Here is a 13,177-nt window from a genome sequence, read left to right as displayed (position 1 = left end):
GCAATACAAACTAAACGATCAGCGATAAAAATACACCGTTTGTTGCAATATGCTTGGGACAACAGTACATTTTCAGGCAGACAAACTTTCGAAATTACAGTAGTTACAATTGTCAACAACAGATGGCGCTGCGGTCTGGGAAACTCTATAGTACGATATTTTCCACATATCCACCATGCGTAGCAATAATATGGCGTAGTCTCTGAATGAAATTACCCGAAACCTTTGACAACGTGTCTGGCGGAATGGCTTCACATGCAGATGAGATGTACTGCTTCAGCTGTTCAATTGTTTCTGGATTCTGGCGGTACACCTGGTCTTTCAAGTGTCCCCACAGAAAGAAGTCACAGGGGTTCATGTCTGGCGAATAGGGAGGCCAATCCACGCCGCCTCATGTCTGTTTCGGATAGCCCAAAGCAATCACACGATCATCGAAATATCCATTCAGGAAATTAAAGACGTCGGCCGTGCGATGTGGCCGGGCACCATCTTGCATAAACCACGAGGTGTTCGCAGTGTCGTCTAAGGCAGTTTGTACCGCCACAAATTCACGAAGAATGTCCAGATAGCGTGATGCAGTAATCGTTTCGGATCTGTAAAATGGGCCAATGATTCCTTTGGAAGAAATGGCGGCCCAGACCAGTACTTTTTGAGGATGCAGGGACGATGGGACTGCAACATGGGGCTTTTCGGTTCCCCATATGCGCCAGTTCTGTTTATTGACGAAGCCGTCCAGGTAAAAATAAGCTTCGTCAGTAAACCAAATGCTGCCCACATGCATATCGCCGTCATCAATCCTGTGCACTATATCGTTAGCGAATGTCTCTCGTGCAGCAATGGTAGCGGCGCTGAGGGGTTGCCGCTTTTGAATTTTGTATGGATAGAGGTGTAAACTCTGGCGCATGAGACGATACGTGGACGTTGGCGTCATTTGGACCGCAGCTGCAACACGGCGAACGGAAACCCGAGGCCGCTGTTGGATCACCTGCTGCACTAGCTGCGCGTTGCCCTCTGTGGTTGCCGCACGCGGTCGCCCTACCTTTCCAGCACGTTCATCCGTCACGTTCCCAGTCCATTGACATTTTTCAAACAGATCCTTTATTGTATCGCTTTTCGGTCCTTTGGTTACATTAAACCTCCGTTGAAAACTTCGTCTTGTTGCAAGAACAATGTGTTCTAGGCGGTGGAATTCCAACACCAGAAAAATCCTCTGTTCTAAGGAATAAACCATGTTGTCTATAGCACACTTGCACGTTGTGAACAGCACACGCTTACAGCAGAAAGACGACGTACAGAATGGCCTACCCACAGACTGCGTTGTCTTCTATCTCTTTCACATCACTTGCAGCGCCATCTGTTGTTGAAAATTGTAACTACTGTAATTTCGAAAGTTTGTCCGCCTGAAAATGTACTGTTGTCCCAAGCATATTGCAACAAACGGTGTATTTCTATCGCTGCTCGTTTAGTTTTTATTGCCGTTTCAAATATACTGGCCATTTTTGAAACACCCTGTAAGTACGACGGGAAAGTAATGGCCGGGCAAGTTATTTTGGATTAATGGGAATAGTGCTGAAGAAACAAGTACTTAAATGTGAAACGCACTGTGGGCCCAAGTCGCAACAGTAAAAGCCCGCTGCCACATTGTGTCGCTGCCGTGGACTTCCGTCGATGCACCGACAACGAGGGAAGTAAGAGCTACGTAATTTTCGTAGGATAAAATTGTAGAAGGCTTGCCAGTGAGTGTGAACAATTAATAACAAGCATTTTATAATCGAAGTGTTGCAATAACACCAAGTAGGTTCCTTCCAATCATTACCTTACTGAATCGAGTGTGTCACGCCATTATCAGGAGAAAATATGTTAATTATCAAATTATTTGCATAGACGGTGAAGAGTAAAATTCAGACTGGTTATCGTAGTTAATTGATGCACTTAATAAGCTTACGCTAACGGTAATAACATAATAATACTTTGAAGTAGTAAATTTGATTATTAAGATTTATTTCAATGCATATTCAGCTGAAGTTAATTCAAGGATATTTCATGAAACTATAAAGCTTATTCCACCTGACAATCCCCCAATTAATGAATTATTATCAGTCAAAACATAGTTAATCAATTATTGGCAATATATTTCATTATCAGTAGATTAAACTGTGCAAAGTACCTAATTTTAAAGACAATGACAGTCCATTGTTCAAAATATCGATAGATCTATGTTGTCATCATTGCACTCAGCTGACAAATTATGAACAAAATCAGTGTAGTTAGATTGTTATGACATTGTTTTATATGACTACTAAACCTGACACAGCACTTATGTAAAAGTTCCCGTTGCACCTGCTGCGCTACAAACAGATAAACTTCATTTTTGACACAATTATTCGCGTACTTAACAGTACTGTCGCTCATCAGTTGAGCTGGCGACCGATTTTTTAATTGCTTTTACAACTTAATCATTTCTTTCGGCAAAATTTCCACTGGCAAAATTTATTTCCAAATTATTTCCATTATTTCTTTTATCGATCGTTATTGAATGAAATTACTCATTCAATAACGATCAAGTGAAAACGTCTCCTGTTTCCCGCGGAATAATCATTCGCCGGCCACGGTGGCCGAGCGGTTCTCGGCGCTTCAGTCTTGAACCGCGCGACTGCTACGGTCGCAGGTTCGAATCTTGCCTCGGGTATGGATGTGTGTGATGTCCTTAGGTTAGTTAGGTTTAAGTAGTTCTAAGTTCTAGGGGACTGATGACTTCAGATATTAAATCCCATAGAGCTCAGAGCCATTTGAACCATTTGAATAATCATTATTTACTTCGGATTCGGATGCCTTATCCCGACGCGGGTGAAAATTCTTAATTCACGGTCATTGTCAACTAGTAATTTCGCAAATCCCGGAAGCAGGGGGGTGTTATAGTACCACTGAGCTTAAGCAGTATCTTGTTCCATACAGCAAGTTTATGAGAAAGCTTGGTGATGTGCTCTTTGTAGCTCAGGGTACTATCTAGAGTGATTCCGAGATACTTTCGGAAAGGATTGTACCTCAACGTTTGTCCACTGAGCAGAACTCTTGGTTTGTAGTTCGCAGCATGATTCGCTAGATGGATGTGCTTTGGATCAATCTTCATGTCTTAAAGAAAGTTCACATCTTGTATCAGTGTGACGGGACTTGGTTACGGTGTGGGATTAAAGGGACCAGACTGCGACGGTCATCGGTGGTTACGGTGTTCCAGGTGAAATATTTTGCATACACTTTAACGTAAATGTCGCTGGAACTGACCGTCACGCATCAGTTTAAGGACTAGGATATAGAATGTCAAGATGGCAACCGGAAATTACGAAATACTTCGAACAGTGAGGGGAAGTACCAGCAGGCCCACACCACCACCAGGGCGGCAGGCTGGTGGGAGGCGCGTTAGGAGCGACGATGGATTAGTTCTGTATACTCTTGAGAACGGGGCGTCGGCTGCTTTGCCCCTTGGCGCCAGTAAGGTCGGCGTGCGGCTGGCCGTGGCGTTCGGGATGCCCGCTGCTCTGCGATCCATCTTAAGCGGAGAGCAGCCGCGTGGCGAGGGGGGGGGGAGGGGGGCGGATGGACGGACAGACGGAAGACGCGCGCTGCCGCCGCTGATGACCGAACAAGCTGCAGACCAGCGCCCGCTATTGGTTTCCTGCGCGTCACGGCCGTGAATAATGAACAGCGCGCCGGTGCCGCCCGGCCTGCGCCGGGAGTTGGCCAGCCTGCCTCCTTCTCCCCGGGCGGCGCCAGCTGCGCCCTTCTTGGAGGCGGCTGCCGCCGCCCCCGCACGCCAACTTGTGCCGCCGGTGCTGCCTCAGCGACCGAGCCTCCGCCTCCGCCGCCGCCTCCGCCGCCGCCGCTGCCGCCGCCGCTGCCGCCGCCTCCTCGACCGCCAGCACACTGCTCCTATTGTTCGCGGCCGCTCGGCCGGACGCCCGCCCGATTTCTCGAATACCCTCTTTCCTCGAGACAAAAGTCTGCCTGGCAATGACGTCTTCGGCTTTCAAACTGAGTATTCGCTGCTCTCATTTCCTCTCTCTCTCGCCGCGACAGAGATGTTTGCTTGTACGGGAGGCGGCAGTTCGGGAGAAAAACGTCAGGTTGAGACGTCGGTGCCGGACGTAATCTCTCCCGCACTCAGTCTTTCCCAGCTCCACCTTAAATGAAAAGACGGAAATTAGTCGTCTACTGTCGTATTTTACATTAACAGCTCTGCTCATAAAATCGTGGACAGGGAACTAAACGTAAAACAGCAGCCATTGACTTTGTGCTCATAGATCCTGAACGGACTAGCACCGTTCCAGACGAAGTATTTCTTAGAATCGCATCTAAATTAACAGTATGTCTTTTCGCTAGCTCTCTGCTTTGTTATTGCTCTCGTAACAACTAATATCTGAGATGTTGCTACGAAAAGAGTCCCGAAATACTTTTTAGGTATACTGTGCTGTGACTTTCTTTAGATCATTAATTTTCGACAAAACAAGTTGTATGTTCTTATTATTCTGGATCTGGCTTTCTATTAAAGGAACATTTTTTTTCGTTACTTTAACTCGCCATAAAGTTCAACATATCTTCCTTCCTTTACAGTTATTCAAAATGTTACTGAAAATTATTTCGTTATCAATACTGATGTTACAGTACGGAATGTTTGTTCAACATCAAAATTTTGCAGTGGAGTTTTGTTAACAGTAAAACACCAGTAAGTACCACGACTAACACGAGAACATGAGATTATTGTCAGAGAAAAAGATGTTTTTACTGTAATGTTTGCAAGACCAGAACTACGCACAGCAAGATTGCTTTTATGTTATGAAGGTAAATTATCTTTTTGCACTGTTAATCATCGGCAGCCCGCGTCCACCTGTAAAACACATCATAAAATCTGCTGCTCTGCTCTGCAATTTCGAAAACTGAAAGAAATAATTTTAGTTCACTATTACCTGTCCGCTTCATTGCGGTATGATTGGTTTCATTTACTGCAGTTTGAATGCGCAGCGGCAGCGGGTCGTTCGTTCGTAGCGCAGCTCTGCACTACGAATAGTATTTAAATAGCTGAAAATGTCTTAAAAGGATGGGATAAAATACCAGGCAAGCTTATTACAAATTATAATGCAATTTTTCACTAAGTAACTCTATTCAAACATTTAAACATATTAAATTATTACACACCATTACAAATCAGTTCCTAATGGCGTACGTCTCTCAGTCTTGACAAAAGAATGCTACGCAAGCGTACAATATAACGTGACAGGCTCTTCCTGCTCACGCAACTCCAAGAAGACCACAGAGAAATTAATGTTCGGTCACTACTATTTATACCTGTTGTGACATATTCTCATCTATGTTTCATATTTAATAAGTATCGTCTGTGGCGGTTTCAGTACTCGCCAACACAGATATTATCTTTAAAAAACCGGTACATAACCCTATACAAGAACAAAACATGACACATAATGCTTTCTCTTTATTACATGAAGTTCACACAATAGTTGTCCACGCAATTACAATCATCCAGTTCAATTATTCTTTTCTCCTTTTTTTTACCACATGAAATATGTGTTTTGCTAAGACACATTACAGTCTGTCTTCAGCACAAATATCTTAATTCTTTAGGTATACAATTGAAGTTTACCCTTAGGATCTGTATCGACAACACTGACGAGGTACTTTGCACCAATGTATTTCACATTTTTCTAAAGAACACAACTTTAGTTGTATTTATAGGTCTTATTTTATTTGTAATTGGTTTCGGTGTTACAGTACACCATCTTCAGGCTCCTCTATGATATAACTAATCACGTACGAACCGGATCATCATGATTCTGCACCTCACAGAAGGTGCAAAAAATCGATGACCCTTATGCTAAACCTATTTTCCTGGTTGTAATGTGAACCGCTGCAGCAGTTGATTCTGGGGGTAGAGGAGATGGTGAAATGTAACACGGAAATCGATCGTAAATAAAATGAAATCTTTAAATACAGTTAACATACTAACAGCTGTTCCATGATCCATCGGATGATGATCGTAAGGAGACAGTTTGTTTCACGTCCTTTCCGAGATGGCAATATATAAGTGCAACTGCATCTCATTTTCCGGGCTGCGCGGCATTAGCCGAGCGGTCTAAGACGCTACAGTCTTGGACTGTGCGGCTGGTCCTGACGGAATTTCGAGTCCTCCCTCGGGAATGGGTGTGTGTATTTGTCCTTAGAATACTTTAGGTTAAGTAGTGTGTAAGCTTAGAGACTGATGACCTTAGCAGTTAAGTCCCACACAAGATTACACACACATTTGTACATCTCATTTTCCGGTCTTGAAATTTACAGAGAGCTCGGAAAGTCGCTGTGCGATTTCAACGTATGCTCACGGGCAGCTATTCAAGAACGAACCTCCTTCATTTCATTGGAGAACACTTTCTGCAGACTTGATTTTGCAGTTACTGCACTTTGTAATTCGCAAAGCTTGCGTGGATGATTGTGGAACACTACAGGCTATGCTGCTCCCGAAAGAAAAATGTGTTCTATGGTAAGGTCCGGCGACGAGCTACTGTGTCACAGGATTTTTGAGATGACACGTTTCCAAAAAAAAACTCTTCCAGAAGACGCAGTGTTTTAGCTATGTTCGCAGTAGCGCCGTTTTGTTGAAACCCTTAGTAGTTGATTTCGTCTTCGGTACTAAAAGACATGTTTGATGGACGACGTAAATGAAGAGTGCTCAGTTCGACAGTTTCTAACCGGTGTCACGACCTCACGAACCTCAGCATTATAACCATATAACCCGTAGATTGTAATATTGTGTAGTTTAATTATTTATTGCGTTCGATATTGTCCATTGCTTGAAGCGTAATTTACAATGTTAAAAAAACGAGTTTGACGCACAGTATTCCGTGTGGAGTTATCTATGTTTGTGAAATTTGTTGACCTAAGAACTAGTGTCTCTTGCGGACGCTACTCATTTCCTGAAGATTCCCAATAAGCCGAAAAATAGTTACAAATAAACAAATGTCAGTACAACGCAAACGCTTTACTTGTTATTCAGTCTTAAACAGAATTCTTAAAAGAAAAAATGCAAAATAATACGCCCTTTGAATACTGATACGCACACTCCGATTTTCTGATCATGCAGTGGCGCAGCACAGCTTTCTATGTTGACTATAATTATGTGTTTTGTGTGCTAAGGTGACGACAGAGGTGGGACATGGCCTTGTCTGCGTAGAAGGGGACGTCAAGAATATCAGTTGTGTACATCTCAGTGAAAGACATAAACCATCTGCAGTAACAAATTCGCTTTTCATGATCTGCATTTTTCAGTTCTCGCACTAATCCCACTTTATACACGAACAATTTTACTGTTTGCCTAACCGCTTTATGCAAGCCTATATCTTTTTCTTGTGACAACTTGAGTAATTATTAGGCTGAGCTCTGCTGCAAAGAGTCATAAATATCCAACGACTTCTGTTTTTTTAGTTTAGGTAGCTTCCTAGTTTGTCATCTGACGTGGGACTTGTATCTCGAAATTTCTCGAGAAGTCGATGAACTGCATTACGGTGAGGTACATGTGTTTACAGGAATTTTTCAGCTGAAGCCTCCTGCACTAAAAATGGTTCAAATGGCACTGAGCACTTTGGGACTTAACATCTGAGGTCATCAGTCCCCTAGAACTTAGAACTACTTAAACCTAATTACCCTAAGGTTATCACACACATCCATGCCCGAGGCAGGACTCGAACCTGCGACCGTAGCAGTCACGCGGCTCCAGACTGTAGCGCCTAGAACCGCTCGTCCACCTCGGACGGCGAGTAATGAGCGCCATGCATTGTATACAGAGTTTACATGTCTGTTACACGTTAGGTTATACGTCAATAACATGTATTAGACAGGAGCCAGATGCTAAAATAATTTTTTTTAACATGACCGATCTTTGCAAACGTTGTCGGCCGACTGCTTTGTGTATAAGCAACATCATGTCTAAGGCACTAAATCTTGTATTAGAACCCATGTATATGTTACACGTTTTATTTAATATTAATATTAAACTTCAAATATTAATCTTTAACAGCATTCGTTGAACTGATTTTTTTATAATTTTAATTTTCGCTTCTTCTTCTTCTTTTACAGAAGACAGCAAACGAAATATTTTAACAGCTGTTTTAAAATTTTTCATAGGTTATTCGTTTGTAAATATGTTAAATATGTTGCATGTAATATTATTCGTTTTTCGTTTACAGTGGTCATTCTGTACGCCACCTACGTAAATGTTAATGGAACATGGGGAGTGGAGTGGTGTCTGCATGTTTTAGCTTTTTGTTTGCAATTTGCTGAACGGAGTTTTGTTTGAAAATTCAGTTTTATCAGTCACTAACATTTGCTGATTGGCAGCCCATATATGTAGATTGTTGTTTCTTCTGGCAGATCTTTATTTTTCCTTTAACGGCGACATGTAGTATATCCCAGTTTTTATGACTACGTGTCTATGTATAGGTACACTGTCATTTAAGTAGCAAGCAAACTGTTTCTGCTTAGTTAATTTTATTGTAGTGGATTTACACATTCTTAATGTCAGATACTAAAATATAGAAGGAGTCAGTGATGTGAAATTGAAAGAAGATAAAGACTGATCAGATGAGCGTAGGGTAATGCCAACAGGAGCAGAAAATTGAAAAACGGCAGTAGCATTCGCTTATAATATGAAGGTAGGGCTAAAAGTGAACTGCTGTGAACAGTTCACTGAAAGTATTATTCTCACCAGAACAGAAACCAAGTGAGCTTCAACAGTTATATTTCACGTCTACTTGTTGAATTCACAAACCGAAGAACTGATACAATAGACGAGGGCACAGAATGGATTACTCAGTGTTTGAAGAGAGATGAACATCTAATAATCAGGGGGAATGAAATGTTACAATAAGGCAGAGAGTAAATGATAAAGTTATGGGAGAATAGGGACTAGGTAGTTGGAATGAGAGGGGTGTAATACCTCTTGACTTTGGGCTAGCAACTGCATACACTGTTCAATGATCTCGAGTGGAAGATGTAAACTCGGAGAAGGCCTACGAACATGGGAAGATTCCGGTTGGATTACATCATAATCAGATAGAGATTCCGAAATCAGATATAGGATTGGAAGGCGTAACTAGTAGCAGAAATGGACCCAGTTCATATTTTAGGATTGACGAAGAGTAGGCTGAAGTTCATGACGTGCGTTTGAAGTTTTCTTACGCTGCAGACATCTACATGGATAATCTGCAAATCACATTTAAGTGTCGGGCAGAGGGTTCATCGAACCACCTTCACAAATCTCTATTAGTCCAATCTCGTATAGCGTGCGGAAAGAATGAACACCTATATCTTTCTGTAAGGGCTCTGATTTCCCTTATTTTATCGTGGTGATAGTTCCTCCCTATGTAGGTCGGCGACAACAAAATACTTTCGCATTCGGAGGAGAAAGTTGGTGATTGGAATTTCGTGAGAAGATACCGTCCCAACGAAAAACGCCTTTCTTTAAATGATTTCCAGCCCAAATCCTGTATCATTCCTGTGACACTCTCTCCCCTATTTCGCGATAATACAAAACGTGCTGCCTTTCTTTGAACTTTTTCGATGTATTCTAAAATAGGACTGTCAAGCGTAGTGTAGGCAGTCTCCTTAGTAAGTCTGTTACATTTTCTAAGTGTCCTGTCAATAAAACGCAGTCCTTGGTTAGACTTCCCTACATTTTCTATGTGCTCCTTCCAATTTAAGTTCACCATAATTGTAATACCCAGGTATTTAGTTGAATTTACGGATTTTAATTTAGACCGATTTATCGTGTAACCGAAGTTTAACGAGTTCCTTTTAGCACTCGTGTGCATGACCTCACACTTTTCGTTATTTAGTGTCAACTACAACTTTTCACACCATTCAGATATTTTTTCTAAATCGTTTTGCAGTTTGTTTTGATCTTCTGATGACTTTATTAGTCGATAAACGACAGCGTCATCTGCAAACAACCGAAGACGGCTGCTCCGATTGTCTCCCAAATCGTTTATATAGATAAGCAACAGCAAAGGGCCTATAACACTACCTTGGGGAACGCCAGAAATCACGTCTGTTTTACTCGATGACTTTTCGTCATTTACTACAAATTGTGACCTCTCTGACAGGAAATCGCAAATCCAGACACATAACTGAGACGATATTCCATAAGCACGCAATTTCACTACGAGCCGCTTGTGTGGTCCAGTGTCAAAAGCCTTCCGGAAATCTAGAAATACGGAATCTATCCGAAATACCTTGTCAATAGCAATCAACACTTCATGTGAATAAAGTTTTGTTTCACAGGAACGATGTTTTCTAGATCCATGTTTACTGTGTGTCAATAGACAGTTCTCTTCGAGGTAATTCATAATGCTCAAACACAATATATGTTCCAAAATCCTGCTGTATATCGACGTTAACGATATGGGCCTGTAATTATGTGGATTACTCGTACTACCTTTCTTGAATATTGGTGTGACCTGTGCAACTTTCCAGTCTTTGGGTACGGATCTTTCGTCCAGCGAACGGTTGTGTATGATTGTTAAGTATGGAGCTAATACATCAGCATACTATGAAAGGAACCAAACTGGTATCCAGTCTAGACCTGAATTGCTCTTATTAAGTGATTTAAGTTGCTTCACTACTCCGAGGATATTTACTTCTACGTTACTCATGATGGCAGCGGTCCTCGCTTCGAATTCTGGAATATTTACTTCTTCTTATTTTGTGAAGGCATTTCGGAAGGCTGTGTTTAGTAACTCTGCTTTGGCAGCACTGTCTTCGATAGTGGTGGTGGTGGTGGTTAGTGTTTAACGTCCGTCGACAACGAGGTCATTAGAGACGGAGCGCAAGCTCGGGTTAGGGAAGGATTGGGAAGGAAATCGGCCGTGCCCTTTCAAAGGAACCATCCCGGCATTTGCCTGAAACGATTTAGGGAAATCACGGAAAACCTAAATCAGGATGGCCGGAGACGGGATTGAACCGTCGTCCTCCCGAATGCGAGTCCAGTGTGCTAACCACTGCGCCACCTCGCTCGGTTCTTCGATAGTATCTCCATTGCTGTCGCGCAGAGAATGCATTGATAGTTTCTTGCTACTAACATACTTCACATACAACCAGAATCTCTTTGGATTTTCTGCCAGGTTTCGAGACAAAGTTTTGTTATGGAAACTGATATACGCATCTTGCATTGAAGTCCGCTCTAAATTTCGAGCTTCTGTAAAAGATAGCTAATCTTGGGGATTTTGCGTCTGTCTGAATTTGGCATGTTTGTTTCGTTGTTTCTGCAACAGTATTCTAACCCGTTTTGTGTACCAAGGAGGATCAGCTCCGTCGTCTGATAATTTATTTGGTATAAATCTGTCAACTGCTGCCGATACTATTTCTTTGAATCGAAGCCACATCTGGTCTACTCTTATATTATTAATTTGGAATGAGTGGAGATAGTTTCTCAGGAAGGCTTCAAGTGAATTTTTGTCTGCTTTTTTGAATAGGTATATTTTTCACTTATTTTTCGAGTATTTGGAGATCACAATATTCAATTTCGCTACGACAACCATGTGTTCACTAATCCCTGAATCGGTTTTGATGCTCTTTGTTAACTCAGGATTATTTGTTGCTAAGAGGTCAAGCGTGTTTTCACAACCGTTTACTATTCGCTTGGGCTCATGAACTAACTGCTCTAAATAATTTTCAGAGATTGCGTTTAGCACAATTTCGGATGATATTTTAGGCGTATTGTATGAGTCTGGTACGTGTTTGAAAACAAACTCAAGTTTTCTTTGAACCTTTCAGAAACTTGAAAAAAGAGACAGCATTGGTCGTATATTTTTTACTTTTGCAAAATCGATTTTCTGTCACTGAGTGACCATCTTCAGTGCTATATTGTATAACTTAAATTGGGATGCACTGTTGTCACTAAGCTTACGGCAATCACATAGATTCTGCTTTGGCAGCACTGTCTTCGATAGTGGTGGCGGTGGTGGTTAGTGTTTAACGTCCCGTCGACGACGAGGTCATTAGAGACGGAGCGGAGGTCGGTAAAAGGATCCAATTATTATTTTATTCCGGTTGCCAACAATGACCTCCGCCCATACTAACTCACAGGAAGTATCTACTTCAATTTCGCGACAAGTTAAACTACCTCTGGCTGCAAGAAACTCGCCACCGTCAACCGTGTTTAGCCTATCCTTTCGGAACACCGTTAGGTTCTTCGCAAAAATTTCGGCTGAGGCTATATCCTGCTTTAGCCAGCTTTCAGTGCCTATAACGAATTGAGCATCAGTGCTTTCTATTAGCGCTTGGAGCTCTGGTACTTTCCCAAGACAGGTACGACAATTTACAACTCTTATACCAATGGTTCCTGTATCAACGTTCTTCCTATGTTCACTCTGCACCCTTTGTGACTGAAGCCCTTCTGGTGTTTTCCCGAGACCCTCTCACCTAGAAAACCACCCAGTCCACACCACACAGCCCCCGATACCCGTGTAGCCGCCTCCTGCGTATAGTGTACACATGACCTACTAAGCGGAACCCGAAACCCAACCACCCTTTGGCGCAAGTCGAGGAATCTGCAGCCTACACGATCGCAGAACCGTCTGAGCCTCTGATTCAGACCCTCCACTCGGCTCTGTACCAGAGGCCCGCAATCGGTCCTGTCGACTATGCTGCAAATGGTCAGCTCTGCTTTCATCTTGCAAGCAAGACTGGCAGCCTTTACCACTTCTGTTAGCCGCTCGAAACCAGAGAGAATCTCTTCTGATCCAAAGTGACAAACATCATTGGTACCGACGTGAGCAACCACCTGCAGTTGGCTGCACCCTGTGCTCTTCATGGCATCTGGGAGGACCCTTTCCACATCTGGAATGACTCCACCCGGTATGCACACGGAATGCATATTGGTTTTTTTACCCTTATTGTGAGCTAAGTCCCTAAAGGGCCCCACAACGCGCTTTACGTTGGAGCTCCCAACTACCAATAATCCGACCCTCTGCGATTTCCCGGATCTTGCAGGCTGCGTGGTTTGCTCTGAAGCAGGACAGGCCACAGCGACTGGCTCAGCGACAGTGTCAGGCACAGACAGCACCTGGAACTTGTTTGTCAGACAAACCGGGGATGCCTTACGTGCGGTCGCCTGGGAAGT

The 13,177-nt window shown here is 42.8% G+C and overlaps 1 protein-coding gene across 1 annotated transcript in view; it reads left to right on the top strand.

Annotated features, from left to right (window-relative positions):
* The first annotated feature begins 3,695 nt into the window (after nt 1-3,695).
* Nucleotides 3,696-13,177, top strand: part of LOC124775895 — an 80,015-nt gene continuing 70,533 nt past the window's right edge. Inside the window, exon 1 of the mRNA XM_047250729.1 lies at nt 3,696-3,823. Coding sequence (XP_047106685.1) covers nt 3,696-3,823 — 128 coding nt within the window. The remainder of the gene's footprint in view (nt 3,824-13,177) is intronic.

The sequence above is a fragment of the Schistocerca piceifrons genome, chromosome 2 (genome assembly GCF_021461385.2).
Source record: "Schistocerca piceifrons isolate TAMUIC-IGC-003096 chromosome 2, iqSchPice1.1, whole genome shotgun sequence".
Lineage (NCBI taxonomy): Eukaryota > Metazoa > Arthropoda > Insecta > Orthoptera > Acrididae > Schistocerca > Schistocerca piceifrons.
Note: the sequence above shows the minus strand (reverse complement) of the source record. Positions and strands in the feature narration are given on the sequence as shown.